At 39.3% G+C, this 22,702-nt stretch overlaps 1 protein-coding gene across 1 annotated transcript in view; it reads right to left on the bottom strand.

The window, feature by feature from the left end:
- KCNH8 (potassium voltage-gated channel subfamily H member 8) overlaps positions 1-22,702 on the bottom strand; it is a 638,835-nt gene that overhangs the window by 57,796 nt on the left and 558,337 nt on the right. Inside the window, exons 11-12 of the mRNA XM_044294135.1 lie at positions 19,809-20,023; positions 12,076-12,114 (exon numbers count right to left, since the gene is read on the bottom strand). Of these exons, the coding sequence (XP_044150070.1) occupies positions 12,076-12,114; positions 19,809-20,023 (254 nt within the window). The remainder of the gene's footprint in view (positions 1-12,075; positions 12,115-19,808; positions 20,024-22,702) is intronic.

Here is a 22,702-nt window from a genome sequence, read left to right as displayed (position 1 = left end):
TCCCAGTCCGAGCATTCTCAATTTATATACTAACCTTTTATGTGGTACAGTGTCAAATGCTTTGGAGAAGTCAAGATATACGACATCCATTGATTCGCCGCTGTCAAGTCTAGAACTTACCTCCTCTTAGTTTGGCATGACCGATCCCTCATAAAGCCATGCTGATATGGCATTATTTGCTTATTTCCGTTGAGATGCTTTAAGATAGCATCTCTTAGAAAACCTTCAAACAGTTTACCCACAACAGATGTTAAACTTACCGGCCTATAGTTTCCAGTCTCTGTTTTTGGACCCTTTTTGAATATTGGCACCACATTTGCTATGCGTTAATCATGTGGGATATTCCCTGTCAGTATAGAGTCCGCAAATATCAGAAATAAGGGTCTGGCTATGACATTACTTAATTCCCTTAGGATACGGGGGTGTATGCCATCCGGTCCTGGTGATTTGTCTATTTAAATATTTTTAAGATGCTGTTGTACTTCTTCCTGGGTCAGACAGGAAGCTTTTAATTGGAAATACATTTTTACATTCAGCATGTCATCCGACAGTTTATTTTCCTCAGTGAATACATTGGAGAAAAAAATATTTAACAGCTTTGCTTTCTCCTCGTTGCTCTCTGCGACTCCCCCCTCATTACTCTTTAAAGGGCCGACAACTTCAGATTTATACTTTTTAACATTTATATAATTGAAGAACATATTTGGGTTAGTTTTACTCTCTTTGGCAATTAATCTCTCGGTCTCTAGTTTGGCCGCTTTTAATTGTTTTTTACATGTTCTATTTTTTTCCTTATAGTTTTTCAGTGCTTCCGTGCTACCCTCCGGTTTTAATGATTTATATGCTTTCTTTTTGTCATTTATTGCTTTCTTTACAGTTCTATTTATCCACATTGGTTTCTTTTTGTTCCTTAACCTTTTATTCCCATACTGTATGTACCTCTCACAATGAGATTTTAGGATGCTTTTAAAGAAATCCCATTTTGTGGCTGTATTTTTATTTTTGAGGACTTTGTCCCAGTTAGTTAGGCCTATGGCCTCTCTTAGTTGGCTAAATTTAGCTTTTTTGAAGTTTGGTATGTTTGTTCCTCCCTGTAGAAACACTCTTTTGAATGATAATTGGAAGGTTATTACTTTATGATCACTATTTCCCAGGTGTCCCCCAAACTGCACATCTGTTGTTCTGTCAGGCCTATTGGTTAATACTAAGTGAGTGGGGAGAAGTCGCAGATTGCACCAAAACATTGCATGAAAATGTAGATGTACAAGAAATAGAAATGATGAAAGTTCAGACCTTGCATAATACACTATATACTGAACATTTCATCATACTTCGTGAAATAGGGTATCTCTCATTTGGAGATGATTTCAGAATAAATTAAGCAAGCTTTGTATTATTTAATAATATCCTAGCTGCTTTGGGACAAAAGAGCATATGCACCATTTTTAATTTTATTTCAGCAGATTATGCTTGGCAGCTCATTAATCACTATAAAGAAATAAAGTTATGTGATTACAATAATATATGGGTTTAAAATAACTTTTATAAAAAAGAATCACTATGGTACCTTTACTGCAATCTAATCCATAGAGTATAAATTCCAAAAGTACCAGTAACAAATCCATTTTAATTATGAAGCTAGTACATTTGTATATACATTCGTATAGTACATACAGTACCTACAGTATGTTATATGTAAGGCTGGCTGACAACCAACAGTACTTGGAGACAATTGCAGTTTCCCTCATTTCTATCGACCGCACTACCCATGCTCTCTGTTCTGCCAATGATTTACAACTAACATCCTCCATTATCTGAACCTCTCACTCTCTAAGACTTCTCTCGAGCTGAACCAGTTTTCTAGATTGCACTACCCTAGACAATCAGATTAAATCCCAATAACCATAGTTTTAGGTGCTTTCTATAAACACTTTTTTTTTTAACGTGGTCTTTCACATTCCTTAATTTAACTCTTCTCCATTCAACCCCCTTCAATAATTGTATTGCATTGTATTTTAATTGCATTTGTACTATGTGATGAAAAAACATATTTCCATCAAATAAGGGCTACAAACTGAGTCATTAGATCTCCTCTTAAAGGTTTCACATTGAATAGGACTGTGCAGTCCTTAATGGAAGAGAAAACATGCAGGCTGCAGAAAACAAACTGAGCAACAAAAAAATTGCAAACATGTTTTATCCCATAATACGACCAATGTAATAAAAGAATTGTTCTAATCAGAGATTAGACAGTGGACACAATGCACCAGATGGTATCTGGCTTCAAGTCTTCCACAGGTTTAAAGATCCCCAAAGTTAAATTATTGGTCCAATCAATAGAGGTCAACATTTTCTGCCATGTGGCATTTTCTGCACCTTTCTTTACCCTAACATAACTGTCCAGTCCACTGAGGTCCAGGGTGGGAATATGTCATTATACACAGATCAGGCATGCAGATGACCGTGAACTGTCATATCCTATGACAGTATGCTTATCTGCAGTTACCACATCAAGTCCCTCAGATCATAAATTAAGCCATGACCTAGTTTTTAAAAAGTCTAATCTCCATAGTGTCTAGAAAATGCATTGCAGTATAATATACTTTCTTTATGTAGTGATGATAAAGCTGCACAATTTATTATTTTCCCCTACATAAATGATCTGATATCATCATTGATGCCAGTTACTAAATTAAACCCTGATGCAGTTAATTATCTATATAGCATTGACTTGAAAAACTGTGACTTTCTGAAAAAAGATGTAAGATAAAGCAAAGCTTTGTTTCTACAATGCGGCACACCTGACCTGCCATTTGTTTCTATGTGTTGAGATCTTACTATGTATTATTTCTGTTTAAACGCGTGCGTGTGAATTTACTCAATGTTTCACAAAAATGCACCACCAATTTTATCTAAGCTAAAAAACTTCATAAATAACAAGTATAAACAACTGAAGCCAGAGAAACCTGAGGGGATCCAAAGTAATACGCATATATAGGTAAAACCTCTTGGAACTCAATACATTTCAACCGTCCCAGTAGCCTAATTAGTCAGTGTATATAGTTTGTCATCTGTCAACAAATTTGTACCTATGAAACTGGCTGACCTGTTACATGTGCACTTGGCAGCTGAAGGCATCTGTGTTGGTCCCATTTTTATAAGTGATGAGCGGCAGGGGCAATATTCGAAGTTGCGATATTTCGCAAATATTTAGTATAATATTCGTCATATATTTGCGAATTCGAGATTATATTCTTGATTGCAAAAATCGGCAATGTATTATTATGTGTAATGCATGCAAAATACCGGCGTGGGTAACTTATCCTACATTTTTCAAGCTGGTATAAGTTTCCTGAGACTGGAGAAAATGGTTGACATGGTAGAACATTAGAATAGTTTTATATGCAGATAAGAGTGCTCCAATATATTTGCGAATTTCGGCAATTAATGATGCACATATTTTTTCGCAATACGTGCAACTTGTATAGTAAGGGCTCTTTCACATGGGCGTCATATTTTTGGCCCAGATAAGATGCAGGTGCGTTGTGGGAAAATGTGTGATTTTTCTGCGCTAGTGCAAAACATTTTAATGCGTTTTGCACACGTGCGAGAGAAATCGGCATGCTTGGTACCCAAACTTCTTTGGGTTAGGTGTTGTTATAAGGGAAAATAATAGCATTCTTAAAACAGAATACATAGTACAATAGGACTGGAGGGGTTAAAAAATAATAAAAAATAATTTAACTCGCCTTAATCCACTTGTTCGAGCAGCCCGGCTTCTCTTCTGCCTTCATCTGTGAGGAAAAGGACCTGTGGTGACGTCACTGCGATCATCACATGGTCCATCACATGATCCATCTGTATTAAGAATGCTATTTTCCCGTATAACCATGTTTTAAGGGAAAATAATAATGATCGGGTCCCCATCCCGATCGTCTCCTAGTAACCGTGCGTGAAAATCGCTTGCGGATGCTTGCGATTTTCACACAGCCCCATTCACTTCTATGGGGCCTGCGTTGCGTGAAAAACGCACAAAATAGAGCTTGCTGCGATTTTCACGCAACGCACATGTGATGCGTGAAAATCACCGCTCGTGTGGACAGCCCCATAGAAATGAATGGGTCCTGATTCAGTGCGGGTGTTCTCCTCACGCATTGCACCTGCGCGGAATTCTCGCCCGTGTGAAAGGGGCCTAAGGGGCAGGCAACTTTTCTATTGGTTGCTAGGGATGTTGCTAAGCTGTGACAAAGCCTTCTCATTGGCCCACAAGCTAGAAGAAGGGAGGGATGATCACCTGATGTGTACTGTGTTAAAAAAAACCTGGCCTATGTAAAAAGCTTGTTCATTGGTTGAGCTTACCTTTCTGCCCTCACCTAAAATCATTTCTAGGAAGCAGATTGGCCTTGCCTAAACAGGGATCTGCAGACTAGAAACAATGAAACAATATTTTGTAACTTTTTTATATATATATATATATATATATATATATACAGTACAGACCAAAAGTTTGGACACACCTTCTCATTCAAAGAGTTTTCTTTATTTTCATGACTATGAAAATTGTAGATTCACACTGAAGGCATCAAAACTATGAATTAACCAATGTGGAATTATATACATAACAAAAAAGTGTGAAACAAATGAAAATATGTCATATTCTAGGTTCTTCAAAGTAGCCACCTTTTGCTTTGATTACTGCTTTGCACACTCTTGGCATTCTCTTGATGAGCTTCAAGAGGTAGTCACCTGAAATGGTTTTCACTTCACAGGTGTGCCCTGTCAGGTTTAATAAGTGGGATTTCTTGCCTTATAAATGGAGTTGGGACCATCAGTTGCGTTGTGGAGAAGTCAGGTGGATACACAGCTGATAGTCCTACTGAATAGACTGTTAGAATTTGTATTATGGCAAGAAAAAAGCAGCTAAGTAAAGGAAAACGAGTGGCCAGTGGCGTACCTACCATATAGGCAGACCACGCAGCTGCTATGGGGCCCGTGAGGAAGAGGGGCCCGCAGTGGAGGAGAGTCCCCGCCCCCATCTATCTTCCTGTCTCCCGTCTGCTAGCCCCGCCTCCTAGCTCCGCCTCCCGCCGGCTAGCTCCGCCTCCCGCCTGTTCGCTCCATTATGCCTGATTCCTCTCTGGATTGCCACTGCCCCACCAGTAATGAAGTAAGTGACCACTTGTAGGTGAGGACAGTGCAGGGGGGGGGGGTCACTTAGCTTTCCCAGGCTATTCCTCTGCACATATGCCATTCAGAACGGGAGGAAAGCTGGGTGCTATTATGTAATGTGACTCGGCTTTCCTGATGTCCTGCATGGCACAAGTGCAGAGGCCTGAGGAGATATGAGGGTAGGTGGGAGTTGTGTCACTTAGCTTTCCCAGGCTATTCCTCTGCACATATGTCATTCAGAACAGGAGGAAAGCTGGGTGCTATTATGTAATGTGACTCGGCTTTCCTGATGTCCTGCATGGCACAAGTGCAGAGGCAGGAGAAGATATGGGGGGAGGTGGGAGCTGTGTTACTCAGCTTTCTCAGACTATTCTCATGTCTCTCCACATGTGCCATGCAGGACAGCAGAAAAGCTGGGTGCTATTACATCATGCAATGTCCCTCAGATTTCCTGCTATCCTGCAAGGCATAAATGCGGATAATAAGAACATGGAATGGCAGGGGAGAGGGGTTCACCCAGCTTTCCCAGAGACTCCTGTCTCTGCACATGTGTCATGCAGGATAGCGACTAATGTCAGTGTCTCCCAGCTGTCCTGCATGACACAGAGGATATTGGAAGGGGGGCACTCGCTTCCTCAAACTTTTCTCATGTCTATGTGCATGTGCATGTGCCATGCTGGACAGCAGGAAAGTTGGGTGGTATTACATCATGTAACGCCCCAGATTCTTGTCAATATATGCTGAACACTGCCGGGACCTATCAGATCCCATTCTCTATAAGGCTACTTTCACACTTGCGGCAGGACGGATCCGACAGGCTGTTCACCATGTCGGATCCGTCCTGCGGCTATTTAGCGCGACCGCCGCTCCGTCCCCATTGACTATAACGGGGGCGAAGCTCTGGTGCAGCATGGTGGTGCACGGCGAAAGCTGCCGGACTAAAAGGTACTGCATGTCTGACTTTTTAGTCCGGCGACTTTCGCCGTGCACCATATAATCAATGGGGACGGAGCGGCGGTCCGGCGGCACGGCGAAATAGCCACAGGATGGATCCGACATGGTGAACAGCCTGTCGGATCCGTCCTGCCGTAAGTGTGAAAGTAGCCTAATGGGTCTTTTGGGATCCGGCATGAGTACTGCCATTTTGTAGAACAAAATACTTCTGCATGAGGTGGGGCAGGGGAGAAGTTAGGGAGGGTAGTGAGAGGAGCCAGGGTGCATAGTAGGAGGGACTAGGAACGGGCATGGGGGCCCAATCTAAATTCTTGCTATGGGGCCCAATGATTTCTGTGTACGCCCCTGCGAGTGGCCATCATTACTTTAAGAAATGAAGGTCAGTCAGTCTGAAAAATTGGGAAAACTTTAAAAGTGTCCCCAAGTGCAGTCACAAAAACCATCAAGCGCTACAAAGAAACTGGCTCACATGCGGACCGCCCCAAGAAAGGAAGACCAAGAGTCACCTCTGCTGCGGAGGATAAGTTCATCCGAGTCACCAGCCTCAGAAATCGCAGGTTAACAGCAGCTCAGATTAGAGACCAGGTCAATGCCACACAGAGTTCTAGCAGCAGACACATCTCTAGAACAACTGTTAAGAGGAGACTGTGTGAATCAGGCCTTCATGGTAGAATATCTGCTAGGAAACCACTGCTAAGGACAGGCAACAAGCAGAAGAGACTTGTTTGGGCTAAAGAACACAAGGAATAGACATTAGACCAGTGGAAATCTGTGCTTTGGTCTGATGAGTCCAAATTTGAGATCTTTGGTTCCAACCACCGTGTCTTTGTGCGACGCAGAAAAGGTGAATGGATGGATTCTACATGCCTGGTTCCCACCGTGAAGCATGGAGGAGGAGGTGTTATGGTGTGGGGGTGCTTTGCTGGTGACACTGTTGGGGATTTATTCAAAATTGAAGGCATACTGAACCAGCATGGCTACCACAGCATCTTGCAGCGGCATGCTATTCCATCCGGTTTGCGTTTAGTTAGACCATCATTTATTTTTCAACAGGACAATGACTCCAAACACACCTCCAGGCTGTGTAAGGGCTATTTGACGATGGAGAGTGATGGGGTGCTGCGCCAGATGACCTGGCCTCCACACTCACCAGACCTGAACCCAATCGAGATGGTTTGGGGTGAGCTGGACTGCAGAGTGAAGACAAAAGGGCCAACAAGTGCTAAGCATATCTGGGAACTCCTTCAAGACTGTTGTAAGACCATTACAGGTGACTACCTCTTGAAGCTCATCAAGAGAATGCCAAGAGTGTGCAAAGCAGTAATCAAAGCAAAATGTGGCTACTTTGAAGAACCTAGAATATAACATATTTTCAGTTGTTTCACACTTTTTTGTTATGTATATAGTTCCACATGTGTTAATTTATAGTTTTGATGCCTTCAGTGTGAATCTACAATTTTCATAGTCATGAAAATAAAGAAAATTCTTTGAATGAGAAGGTGTGTCCAAACTTTTGGTCTGTACTGTATATATATGTGGAGTATTGAGAATTGCTAAATCAGGATCCTTGACGTTAGTAAGCTACTGAGACTTTGGGAATTTATATTGAGATGCATTATCTTTGTAGATTATATTCTGACTGACCGGACTTGGTGATGTCTTATGTTTGAGCTGGTTCTGTTGTCTTTGATGCTCTACTTTTACTAACCATTATTGCCTACATTTGTAACTTGCCACTTCAGCCTACATAACACAATTAAAAAATTAAAAAAACAAAAGCAATCTGTAAAAATAACTGATTTCAAGGCAAAAATTTTCTGCCTTAAACATCAATAAAAACATTAAAAAATATTGTTTTTAAAATGTTTCTTCTATCTGGGATCCATTTTTTATTGGCACAAGTCAAATGTATCAATGTGTTTTCCTTAATTTTCCATAGGTCTATTGAGCATTTTAATGTGTACATATGATTTCATTTTTGAATTTAAATAGATGCACAGTTTTGTGCTAATTCATTTAATTATATTTGTTTATAGTGTTGTAGTTCTAGTGTTTTCAACAATTTCAGTTCGTATAGCCATAAAGTTAAATGGTTTGTCACATCAGGACAACCTGTTGACATAAGCTTTATTAGGGCACATGCATTGCAAAGTATGTTGTAGAAGGGGGTCAACCATTATCGGGCTGAGCTGCAAATTGTCCCTCCTGCTCTGGAGTGCTTGGTAAAACCATTTACATTCCACTGATTAGCTGCCATGTAATCCTATATTTTTACTGTAGGAACAACGTACAATATGGTAATAAAAGCTGCAGCTAGAGATGAGCAAAGTTTGGAAAAATTTGATATGAACGATTCGCTGAAGTTCGTCAAGAAATTAAATTTGTTCTGAATTCATTTGTCACAAATCGCAATGAATCTGGTGTACACAGGCCACTGCCTAATGATATGCATCCCACTTGGTGGCCCAATCTCAGAGTGAAGGCTTTTAACTTACACTGCCACTTACATGTTACATGCCACATTCATAGTTAATCCGTTCTGTAGGTACTATGCCATTAGTATTACAGGCAGTTATAATTTATTGCCATCTAAATCACTATGCATGACCCCAAGATTCATAACTAATCCTTTCTGTTAGCTAGCACAGGAGTGAGTTGAAAACTCAGAGAAATAAAATGTAATGGAATTTTTTGCATCTCATTTGTGTTTTGGACCCACTCCTGTTGTTGATCAAATACTGATGCAAAACACTGTCCAAACACCGACTAAAAGAACGTATTAGCTACGATAAATTTGGGTAGAGTTGGTGTAGCTATTTGTGTGGTTTATTCTGATAATCAATGACACTCCTCCCTTATGGCAATAATACAATTGTTTGGCCCTTCCAGCAATTTCAGCCTATTTGTTTTTAACCCAAATACATGTTGAAAGCAAAATATCATTAAGTTCATAGTATGGATGGATACAGGACTTTATGGAGGGATCCACATGGGTTAAAATTTTGTTGCACTGCACATTGACACAGAATTTGTCTAAAATTTGTTGTGGCTGCCAATGTGACACAGAATAAAAAAAAAGGTAGGAATCATGAATTTGAGTTCAGTTGATGGAAAGATTTGTTTGGTAATACCGTAGAAGTTCCGAACATCAACGATTGCAATAACAAGGCAGACAAATTTTTTCACTAAAAGAACCTATTAGCTACAATGAATTTGGGTTGAGTTGGTGGAGTGATTTGTGTGATTCATTCTCATAACAAATGAGACATCTTCCTTATGACAATAATCCAGCTGCCATGTTTGATCCAACCAGCCGATTTGGCCCATCTGCTTTTAACCCAAATGTAAGGAGTTATTTGGCCCCAGGAGGTCCGTGTCCAACATCTTCAAAGGACAAGTGACGTTTAGCACTAACTGTTCTGTGATGCCCTTACATGTGTGGGGCTGCACGAGTTGCACTGCAGGGATCGCCATGTGTCTACCCTTTCACGACAGGTATGAGTTATGCCTCCTCAGACTCGTAAGGAAAACAATCATATGTCCAATAATGTCTAATTAAAGTTGCTGCAGTTAAAAGGCTCTTCCTTGCATCTGTAGCCATGCCCTAAAAATGACTTAAAATTGAACACTACCGAGTCAAACTTCCTGGAGAGCCAAGTGCCGATCAGCTGCACACATTGCACTGAAGGGATCACAGTGTGTTTACCCTTTGCAAACAGGTGCGGGTTACCCGCTCAATGTTGATCATCATAGGGATCGGGAATTGTAATACTGGAGCAGACTAATTTATTTGGTAAAAAACGAATTTTTTTAATAAAAGACAAAATTATTAGCTAAAAGACACATTTTTCGCTACAAAACAAATGTTTTTGCTAAAAGAATCATTTTTCAGATAAAAGAATATTTTTTTTAGCAAAAAACGACGATCAACTTGTGGGCAACTCAATCAATTTATTTGCACTGCCCACACGGTGTTAAATAAGACCACTCTGCAACACTAAATCACAGTAACTGTTTGACTAATGGTTAAGCGGTTAAATATTAATGTGGTACGGTCAAACAGTAGAATGAGACAGGTGTATAAACCCAATTTGTGAATCAGAGCTTAATAGAATTTCTCATCTACGAATTAATGTGGACACATCACAAACAGTAGAATGAGACAGGCTTATGACCCCAATTTGTGAATCAGGGCCTAATAGAATTGCTTACCTTTTAATCAATGTGGACACGCCACAACAGTAGAATAAGACAGGTGTATGACCCCAATTTGTGAATCAGGGCCTAATAGAACTGCTTATTTATTAATCAATGTGGACACGCCACAAACAGTAGAATTAGACAGGTGTATGAACCCAATTTGCAAATCAGGCCTTAATAGAATTATTTATCTGCTAATCAATGTGGAGACGTCACAAAAAGTAGAATAAGACAGGTGTATTACCCCACTTTGTGTGCCAGGGCCTAATAGAATTACTTATCTATTAATCAATGTGGATACCCCACAAACAGTAGAATGAGACAGGTGTATCACATCAATTTGTCAATCAGGTACTAATAGAATTGCTTATCTATTAATCGATGTGGACACGCCACAAGCAGTAGCATGAGACAGATGTATCACCCTAATTTACGAATCACAGCCTAATAGAATTGCTTATCTATTAATAAATGTGGACACACCACAAACAGTAGAATGAGACAGGTGTATCACCTCCAACTTGTGAATCAGGGACTAATAGAATTGGTTTTCTATTAATCAATATGGACTCCCCAATCTGGACACTGTTCAATCAGATCATTCTCTGCCCTACACCACAAATGAGTCAACCTTAAACGGATTAATTCAACAGGTTAAGTCTTCATGGCTCAGCAGGTGAACTAGATAGGCACACTTATATATTAGACCGCCTGGTGACACTGAGTCTGCTGCACAGAAAGTCTAGCAGATTAAGTATTAATGGCACAGCAGGTAAACTTGATAAAAGTGTCTATATATTAGAACGCCTGTTGACAATGAGCCTATGTATAACAGAACAGATTAAGTATGAAAGGAGCAGTTGAACAAGATGCACAAGACAATTACACTCAACCTGCACTGTCCCTGCAGTCTCCCTAGGTTTTCCCTAAAGTGTCTAAAAACTCTCCCTACACTGTGCCTGCAGTGTCCGTGCACTCTCCCTATCCAATATTCTCCAATAAAAAGCTAATAGTCAAATAGCAGAGACTTCATGGGATGAGGTTTTTATGGGGTTATGACATCATAGGGGATGGCTATCTGTGGATTGGCTGGCTGCATGGTATTATGGGTCATACCGCATTCCCAGGCTTCTTACTTTCACTTTAGTGTAACATGTGTAGCTGCTATTTTAAGGAAAAAAACAATTTGTTACCATGAAGCACTAGGAAATTCGGCTAAGTTGCAAATCATATTTTTCCTAAACTTTCGAATTCCACTTCGGATCCCTTGATTCGGTCATCTCTACCCACAATTATCAGCTCATTGTCAGTAGATCTGCACTCATTGTTCTAAAGGAACAATTCCTCTTAATGGTGAAATCCTAGCTGTCTTCCTTCACTGTTTCTTGGAGCTTAGGTGCATGCTGAAGATGGATTTAATATTGAGTTAAAAGCAGCTCTATAAATTCCTCCTCAGTTAGCGCCCCCTAGTGGAAGGAGGCAGTCAGAATTTTAGTGTTTCATGCTAGAACTGTGTGAAGGGGAGTAGGGAATCTGGTGAAATGTGTTAAATAACAAAGCTCTGACCCATATAAAGATATACTGAATTATGAAATTAAAAGGACTATCCCATTTAATCAGCACAGACATTTAAAACTATATTTAGATAAATAAAATAAAATTATATGATTGACACAAGTTTTTTCTTGGGGCTTGAATGGTAATCTATGTATTATGTGATAACATAAAACAAATGGTTAATATGTACTATACCTGTGATAGAGCTGATTTGCATGAGAGTCTTGACATTCTCTAAAATAAAAAATAAAAATATTACTTAATTGATAAAAAAAAAGAAACAAATGTCAGTAAATGCCATTAGAAAAAAAGATGTCATGGACAACTATTTGCAAGTGTGTACGATATATGTGTTTCATGAGTACTGTATGTATGTATATATATATATATATATATATATAATTACTTAGTATACTGTAGCAAGGTTGGGACAAAACCATATTTTCAGGAAGGGTTGATCCAAGGCGGTGTTCCTCTGATTTACCGAATATGAAGAAAAACTATTCATGCTACAATCCAACCATGTATTTTGTTACGTTAGTTACCAACCTCTGTGTCTTCTTTAGTTCTGCTACAGTGCTACCCATAATTATTCATACCCCTGGCAAATTTTGACTTAATGTTACTTTTATTCAACCAGCAAGTAATTTTTTGACGGGAAATGACATAGGTGTCTCCCAAAAGATAATAAGACGATGTACAAGAGGCATTATTGTGGGAAAAAACCACATTTCTCAGCTTTTGTTTACATTTGAGCAAAAAGTGTCCAGTCCAAAATTATTCATACCCTTCTCAAAAATCAATAGAAAAGTTGTTTATTAGCGACCATGATTCCCAAGTCTTTTTCTACCTGCTTTTTCAACCGTTCCAACTTATTAATTTGAAGGGGTTCAATACAATTTTTTTTTTCTATTTGTTTTGCTCTAAATGACAGACAGTAGACAAAAGTTACTCAGAACCTTCTACAAAATTAGGTAACTATGTAGGTGCACAACACCATGGCTGAAAAGACAAAAGTAAAAGCAATCACAATGTGACAGCACTCTGCAAACCTAGAATATATGGGCTAATACTATATTCATTATATAAAGTACTTTATATTTTGATCAAAATCATTTGCGCCCAGCTGCCCATGCACCAGGGCAAGGTGAACTCAATCTGGATGGGAACCTACTTTATAATACCTCTCTTTGTGCCAGCAGGCCTCTGAATTCAAGGAGAGCAGACTTAAGCTATGTAAGGGAAAAGGTCTCTATTTAAAGAGTTTGTCCAGGTTGTTATAATTGATTGCCCAGGATAGATCATCAATTTTTGCTTGCTGGAGGTCCAACACCTGGCAACCCAGCTCCATAAACAGTGTAATGACAGAGCTGGTTAATGCAGTGCATTTCCCATTGACGTGAATGAAAGCAGTGCGGCAATTACCAGCTGCATCCACTACAAAATTCATGTAGTGGTGTATTGTCAGCGACAACTTTTGGCACCAAGCCTACTCTGATGCAGCTGTTCAGGGTGTGTGGGGTGTGTGGGAGCTGTCAGACACCACTGATCTGATATTAACACTTTAAAGCGAATGCTTGAGTATATAGTGTAAATAAGCATATTATATATCCTATGTAAAATATACTGCACAGTAAAAGAGGAATACTAAGATTAACTCAGATCCCTGGGCCACCATTAATAATTCCATGAAATATGACAAGGATGAACTTAAACGGTTCATCCAGTAATTTATTAGACTGGTGTGGGTCCGACACCTGGGACCCCCGGCGAGAAAGCTTTTAGAAGATGCGGAAACTATGTGAGCTCCGCAACCTCTTCCTAGGCCATGTGATGTTACTGTTCATCAGTCACATGGCCTAGTTACAGTTCATCCCCATTCAAGTCAATGGGCTGAGCTGAAATGCACAGCTGGCATACAATGTCAGCGAGTGCTTCTGCTGTATTCCTGGTATGCTGAATAACTAAGCAGCCACTGGGAGATTTGTGCCAGCGATCAGTAAGCACTCACTATTTTCAATGCAGGGAGCAGCTGTTGTACAGTATATAGGGACAGTTATAGTATATCTATAAATATAGTATAGTATGTAACTGGTTAATTTCTCAGTGCTCTGGGAATACAACAGAAGCACTCACTGACAGTGTTGGCCACAGAAAATATCTATTTAGGGTACACATATTAATCTATTGTCCAACTACGGTATGTGAGGCAGCAGTGAGGGCAGAAGCCCAGCAGTTCCCAGTAACGCTGCTAGGAGACATTTCTAGGCAAGTTTTCTACTATAAACGTGCAAATTCTCAAAATAAACTATGTTAAGAAAATGTTCCCTATCTCTGTTCCTACACATTAGCAAAAAAATAATACACAATAAAGGAGTTGAGCTGAGGAGCTGCTGACCACACCCCACTCACTTTTTGGCAAAGTGGCAATAGTGTCGGAAAAAAGCTAAAAAGTCACAAATTTTGTTGCAAAATGGCACACTTGTGACAAATCTGGTGTAGAATGTTGGCGCATGACTCTCACTGGGTTTATGGTTAAAAAGAAAAGATACAAATCATCCATTTATGCAAAAACATAACATGAATGAGAGACATCATTCATAACTGAATAGACAGTCTTACTCTCTAATACTGTTAGCAATTTCATATTTTTTTTATTCTCTGTCATCTCATAACAGCTATGTTGCTTCCAAGACTGGGTAAATGGGGTAGGCAAGGGTAGGCGACCGAGGTCTAGGATTTCCATAAGGAACTTATATTTACAAGAAGATTTTTTTCCTGCAGCGCAATCCTCCTCCACATTTATCTACATAGCGGACTTTTCCCACATCGTCTTTTGGATTTGCAGCGCTAGAGAGAACAAGTATTTCAAACAGAGACTCATATCTTTTTATTTCTTGAAGGGTAGGCGACCACCTAGGGCAGCACCTCGTAGTAAGTATGTACGTCGGGCATAATTTAGTATTAAAAAATATTCCTTCCACCACAAACATTAAATCGCCAGCCCATCTTTCACCTAGATTGTTTCCTACCTGTGCCTTTGTTCCAGCCCTAGCACTGTATCTGACTGCCTGACAAAAGTATTGCTAGGGCTGGGAACATGGCAATGGGTGCATGCATAGCTATAGCTATGTAAAGGGCCATGACCTAGGAGCACATTAACCAATGAACACTTCCATTATCAGAATAACGGAGGAACACATTGGTTGTTTCATTGACAAATATGTGCTTGCACTTCCATTAATGTAAAGTGGAAGAAAGGAACATCCCTCGGCGCAAGGAACCAACCTGATGCGAATGGCGTATCTTCAGAAGTATTTATTGCAAGCTCACGAGTTTGCTCATCTGAGGACACCTGCATCCGTGGTTGCATACCTACCTACCTATTGGGGATTGATTTTTATCTCTGACACGTCTTCAATAGCGTTGTGCCTATATATGCACAACCGTTCAAGGTGAGCCTCCTAAATTGGAGTTTATTCAATTTCCCATACGTTTTCACCCTATGGTGCGCCCTGTTTTTCTGTTTATACAGCAAACACCACGCTTGTTCAATTAACTTTGTGCTTCCATTAATGACTGAAGTGACTGCGCTGCCCCTTACATTACTGAACTGATAGATGAATCTTGAACCACATCAGGAGGTGAGCTCCACGCTAGAGATTACGGTGAATTGTAAGGTTCTTCTTAAAGCAACTTACGTGGGGTTTAAAAACCCGCATATAATCCCCACAGTAGTATGATATGGCAGTTTCAATTATACTTTCTGTCCAAATTCTCACCTGTTCGATGGCAGAGCCTCTATGTGCCACCAACAGTCAGTATTTATAACGGTATACTGATGTCATCTTACATGAAAGTCTCGGACACAATGGCATCTGGGCACTGTTAATGTCTTCCATCAAGTGGCCTACTGATATCATCAGTATTTCTATTATACCGTAATGTAAATACTGGCAAGTGGTAGAGCACATAAGTGGCCATGGAAAGGAGTGGCTATAATTAGTACATAATAGCAAGTTCCCTGGAAAGGTAAATGTTCTGCAAATGAAGGAACAGGAGAATCAAAAGTAAAAAAAAAAGAATAGATTGGCCATATGTATTGTCTAAGTATTCCCTGTAGCCTGATTAACAGAGTGGGAGGTGAGTCATCCAGGGTGCCTGTTCAGCGCAAGCTAGAGTCTGGATTGAGTGGGTGCAGTGAGAGCAAATAAAACTGAGAGAAGCAGCAGAGAGTGAAATTGCATAAAGAGAGCTGAATAATGAGAACAATGGCAAAGTGGCAGAGAGGGCATGGTCAAGTGCACTGCTCACAGGATGAACTGCCGTGCAGAATGAGGTACAGGCTGGGCTGAGGCAGACTCACTAAGCAGCCTGAGCAGAGGTGGGCCAAGCAGTACTTCCAGAGACTAATCTAAAAGTTAGTAGGCCCAAGAGATGACTGTGTTAACTGTGAGTGTATCAAGTCAATATCACTCTCCAGTCTTTCTCCAGCAACGGAATCATGAGCCAGGCCAGCTAGCATGACAGGATGTCAACTGTTATAGAGAGAGCGAGATGGTGCAGAGACAGCAAAGTATTGCCATATAGAGAAAGAGAGAGAGAGAGTACCCAGAAGGATGGATAGCTGCCACCTCAGTGCCAAGCAAGTGAGATGGTGTCATTCATTTTACCAATTCCATTGTTTACCACCACAAGAAGTAGACTGAAAGAGACAAGGACTGGCCCAGGAGCTGCACAACATTTTCTGGCATATTATGGGTTGCTGTAGTTCTATTAGCTAGTGTTGAGCGCGAATATTCTAATATCTAATTTTTTTTGCGAATATCGGCACTTCGCTAATTTGCGAATATTTCGAATATAGTGCTATAAATTAGATATTTCGAATATTTTTTTTTTTTTATTGTTATATTATTTTCTCTCCCACTTCCTTAAAGTTGTTCTTACCTGTCCTTTGGATTCCTGGCTTCCTGGCTGCTTCAGTCAGTGCCCGTTGCCGCTTCTGCCGACTTCCGTGCTCATGGAGCGTCCCCATCACCATGGGAACGTCTCCATATACTAGAATGTACTGTCGGATTTGAGAATTACGTTGAAATCGCAATTCGATTATTTAAAGTTATAATAATCGAATTGCGATTTCAACTTAACACTGCTATATTCCATATTCATTAATTCTAGACTAATATGGAATATAGCAGTGCTAAGCTGAAATCGCAATTCGATTAATTCAAGTTATAATAATCGAATTGCGATTTCAACTTGGACCTGGTTTACTATGGTTGGCTTGGTAGAATTAGCGAATATGACGAATGTATTCGTCATATTCCACATAACTAATATAACAAATGTATTCGTCATATTCCACAAAACGAAGATAACAAAGTATTCTGCATCTTCGTTTTAACTACCTATTCATCAACTTCGCTAATTCTAGCAATTATATAGGAAAGTTTACCATAGAGACAGCTAAGTTTAATTCGCTATGCGATTATATTACTTTGCTTTTTTTTTTTTATAAATAGAATAATTATAATAATTATCAGGTATTATAATTATTCTATTTATTTTTAGAAAAAGCAAAGTAATATAATCGCATAGCGAATTAAACTTAGCTGTCTATATAGTAAACTTTCCTATATGATTGCTAGAATTAGCGAAGTTGACAAATAGGTAGCTAAAACGAATATGCAGAATACTTTGTTATCTTCGTTTTGTGGAATATAACGAATATATTCGTCATATTCGCTAATTCTACCAAGCCAACCATAGTAAACCAGGTCCAAGCTAAATTTCGCAATTCGATTAATTCAAGTTATAATAATCGAATTGCGATTTCAACTTGGACCTGCTATATTCCATATTAGGCTGGAATTAACGAATATGGAATATAGCAGTGCTAAGTTGAAAAAGAAAGTCGATTATTATAACTTGAATTAATCGCATTGCTATTTCAATAGGAGAGTAGCCTTTAAGTTAAAATCGCAATACGCGATTATTTAAATCGCATATTAATTGCGATAACTAGAATGACGAATATTCGATTTTGATGAATATAAAACGAATATTCTATCGAATATTCGTGAATTTCGTCGAAATCGAATATGGCACCTGCCGCTCATCACTACCATTTACCCTTTCTGTGAGAACTACTAAGTTTTGTACTCATCATTGAGAAAATAACCAGTAGCTGTGTTAGAATTTTATAGACAGCTAGACTTTCGCCTTTTAGTGATCATTGCCAAGAATGATGCCTCTCGAGAGTTTGAGTAAGAATCTGTATTGCAACATTCTTGTCGACAGAGTCCTGCACCCTTGCACCTTTTCCCCAGCTATTATATTATATGTGACAATGTAGACTAACTCATACATTGATTTATTTTCATTGTATTATACAACAGTTTTGCAAAGGAGAGGAAACTTTCTATATGGTGGAAGTCATCCGAGTCAGTTGAGTGGCTCCTAAGTAGTGTAGTGCCACTGATCTATGTATAATCAATGCATTCTTAACGCAGACATCGCATAGGCAAATACTCTTATTTGTCATCATCAACTCAATACTGGCCATTATAAAATTAATTTTCAAATAAACCTTAAAGGCTATGAACACTTTCAGGGACTTTTTATCATTGCATTTTACTCTTTGGGACTCTTTAAAATGATCTTTAAAAAAAAAAATCTGTAGTTTTTGTCATAAAGAGTTATATTTTTGCCTAGCTGTGAGCATCTTACTTTCACTTACACTTCATCTGGCAGCTATGTATAGTCCTTATCTGTGAACTCCTGACAACTTATAAACACCTAATTAAGCCATATTCTTATCAGCTTGGTAAGAACTGAACTATGTATAATGAGCATTTATGAGCTGTCAGGAATCAGACATAATGTTTCATATGAGCCATCAGTTGAGTTCCCTGTAGGTTTCTGGTAAATAATTGTTTCTATTTTATTATTCCGCATCTTGATGATGGTGTCCAAAAAGTTTATTTAAGTAAAGTTTATTCTGTGTTAAATTGATTGTGGAATGAAACTAAGTGAAGAGTTTATGGGATTTCCCTGCACTTACTATTATCCCTGTCTCCTTCTCCCAGCCTGGGAGAAAAAAAACTGTAAGGCTATGAGCTGAGCACTGCAATTGGCAGTGCTACAGCCTGGGAGAAGGAGACGCCCAGGAGAACAAGAGCAGGCTCCTCCCAGTTGAGCCGAAAATCTGAAGATACCGGAGCCTATACCGGGAGAATGGAGCGGCGCCAAGGGATAATAGTAAGTGCAGGGAGATCCCTGGGCGCCGCTCTAAGTTGAGCCAAAAATCTGAAGATACTGGACCCTATACCGGGAGAATGGAGCAGTGCCCAGGGATAATAGTAAGTGCAGGGAGATCCCTGGGCACCGCTCTCCATGTCTGTATACTTAGATGGGATTTTTTATCGTAATGAAAGGTCCTCTTTAACATCAATTTTCTCATGTACCTCATTATTCCTATATACTTCGGTGTATACATATGTGTATCTTAAAATACTGTCTTAATAGACATCTGAGGAAAAGGCCCAAGAAGCATTCGAAAGCTTGCAATTATGTCATCATCTTTTCAGTTAGCCATTAATAGTTATCAACTACTGAGGAATCTCAATCCTTTTTTTTTATCTTCATAGCCTTTAAGGAAATTCTAGATACCTTACATATTTTTAGATTTCATTCAGTAACCTAATATAGTATATTAAATACAGTAGGTTCATAACCGCAGTGGAAAGCTATTTCAGACATCTGAGGAAATACTATTGTATTTTATCCATCACAATCTTAGCGAAGAACCCAATTATAGCTGAGTTTGAAACTGAAACAAGTTATAAGTGGTGAAGAGTATGCCATAATGCAGATCATAACACTTTATATGCTTTCATTAATATCACTTTTGTGGTGATAGCACTTACATCACTTTCATGACCTTCTCTAAGGTTATATGTAAGGTCTTGCTGGATGTCTTCTACAAACTTATGTGCATATTCAGGGTAAAAGTCCAAAACTTCATAAAGGCCTTTGAGGATGATACACTGAAGATCGCAGTAGGTCAGTGCCTTGACATCTGCATTGGTTTTAATGACTTGATCTTTAATTGGTAGATTTGCTCCAATTAAATCACCTTTACCTGTATAGAAAAATGGCAAAGTTACTATACAAATTTTAGGGGTAATTCTGAAATGCAGATTACTCTAAATGCTAAATTATAAGGACTTCAATTTGTAGCTATCATTTGAGAGATACTGTTATTACATTTACATAAATCCTCATGTTTTATATGTCTTATTCATGTTCCATCTTTAACTTCCTTTAAAAAAACAACAATAGAGAATAGGGTATTCTGGTTTTAATGATTACATTTATTTATTTAGCGAATAGGATGCTGAACATTTTTCTAATATACATCTATTTTAAAATGTAAAACTCAGATGTATTATATCCATACTGTAGATGCTCTCAAAAAAAATGTCACAGCCCATTTTAGTCCTGTAAAATGCATCCATAGGAGAGCTGGATATCACTAAACATGGCGTCAGTCATGTGAGCCATCATGTACCCTCACAAGTATCACACTGCTGCTTAATGAATGTCAGGGGTTATATAATGTGAAGAATGTCATGTGACTGACACCATGTTTTAGTTAGGCCAAATGGATACATTACACAGGACTGATAAATGGGCTATACCATTTGACTGCATAAAAGGGTTAACTGAAAGGGATGTATGTAAAATTTTAAATACATTTATATTAGAAAACTGTATCATTTCCTGTTATATAAACATCTAAAAAAATAATTACCCCATTAAATTCAGAATGCATGGCAATCTGTATTTAAAGAGGACCTTTCACCGATTATTACAATGTGAACTAAGTATACAGACATGTAGAGCGGCGCCCGGGGATCTCACTGCACTTACTATTATCCCCGGGCGCCACTCCGTTCTCCTGCTATGCCCTCCGCTATCTCCGCTCACTAAGTTATGGTAGGCGGAGTCTGCCCTTGTTCTGCTCTAGCGCTGGCCAATCGCAGCGCAGAGCTCACAGCCTGGGAGGTTATTTTCTCCCAGGCTGTGAGCTCTGCAATGCGATTGGCCAGCGCTACAGCAGAACAAGGGCAGACTCCGCCTACCATAACTTAGTGACTGAAATCTCCACCTACTATAACTTAGTGAACGGAGATACCGGAGGGCATAGCAGGAGAACGGAGTGGCGCCCGGGGATAATAGTAAGTGCAGTGAGGTCCCTGGGCGCCGCTCTACATGTCTGTATACTTAGTTCACAGTGTAATAATCGGTGAAAGGTCCTCTTTAACCACTTCAGCCCCGCTAGGTGAAACCCCCTTCATAACCAGGCCACTTTTTACACTTCGGCACTACACTCCTTTCACCGTTTATCGCTCGGTCATGCAACTTACCACCCAAATGAATTTTACCTCCTTTTCTTCTCACTAATGGAGCTTTCATTTGGTGGTATTTTATTGCTGCTGACATTTTTACTTTTTTTGTTATTAATCAAAATGTAATGATTTTTTTGCAAAAAAATGACATTTTTCACTTTCAGCTGTGAAATTTTGCAAAAAAAACGACATCCATATATAAATTTTTCACTAAATTTATAGTTCTACATGTCTTTGATTAAAAAAAAATGTTTGGGCAAAAAAAAAAAATGGTTTGGGTAAAAGTTATAGCATTTACAAACTATGGTACAAAAATGTGAATTTCCGCTTTTTGAAACGGCTCTGATTTTCTGAGCACCTGTCATGTTTCCTGAGGTTCTACAATGCCCAAACAGTATAACTACCCCACAAATGACCCTATTTCGGAAAGTAGACACCCTAAGGTATTCGCTGATGGGCATAGTGAGTTCATAGAACTTTTTATTTTTTGTCACAAGTTAGCGGAAAATGATGATGATTTTTTTATTTATTTTTTTTCTTACAAAGTCTCATATTCCACTAACTTGCGACAAAAAATAAAAAATTCTAGGAACTCGCCATGCACCTCACGGAATACCTTGGGGTGTCTTCTTTCCAAAATGGGGTCACTTGTGGCGTAGTTATACTGCCCTGGCAATTTAGGGGCCCATATGTGTGAGAAGTACTTTGCAATCAAAATCTGTAAAAAATGACCGGTGAAATCCGAAAGGTGCACTTTGGCATATGCGCCCCTTTGCCCACCTTGGCATCAAAAAAGTGTCACACATCTGGTATCGCCGTACTCAGGAGAAGTTGGGGAATGTGTTTTGGGGTGTCATTTTACATATACCCATGCTGGGTGAGAGAAATATCTTGGCAAACGACAACTTTTCCCATTTTTTTATACAAAGTTGGCATTTGACCAAGATATTTTTCTCACCCAGCATGGGTATATGTAAAATGACACCCCAAAACACATTCCCCAACTTCTCCTGAGTACGACGATACCAGATGTGTGACACTTTTTTGCTGCCAAGGTGGGCAAAGGGGCACATATTCCAAAGTGCACCTTTCGGATTTTGCAGGGCATTTTTTACACATTTTGATTGCAAGGTACTTCTCACACATTTGGGCCCCTAAATTGCCAGGGCAGTATAACTACCCCACAAGTGACCCCATTTTGGAAAGAAGACACCCTAAGGTATTCCGTGAGGGGCACTGCGAGTTCCTAGAATTTTTTATTTTTTGTCACAAGTTAGCAGAAAATGATGATTTTTTTTTTTTTCTCTTTTTTCCTTACAAAGTCTCATATTCCACTAACTTGCGACAAAAAATAAAAAATTCTAGGAACTCGCCATGCCCCTCACGGAATACCTTGGGGTGTCTTCTTT

This window comes from Bufo gargarizans, chromosome 5, assembly GCF_014858855.1.
Source record: "Bufo gargarizans isolate SCDJY-AF-19 chromosome 5, ASM1485885v1, whole genome shotgun sequence".
Taxonomy (NCBI): domain Eukaryota; kingdom Metazoa; phylum Chordata; class Amphibia; order Anura; family Bufonidae; genus Bufo; species Bufo gargarizans.
This window is presented reverse-complemented; position numbering and strand designations above follow the sequence as displayed.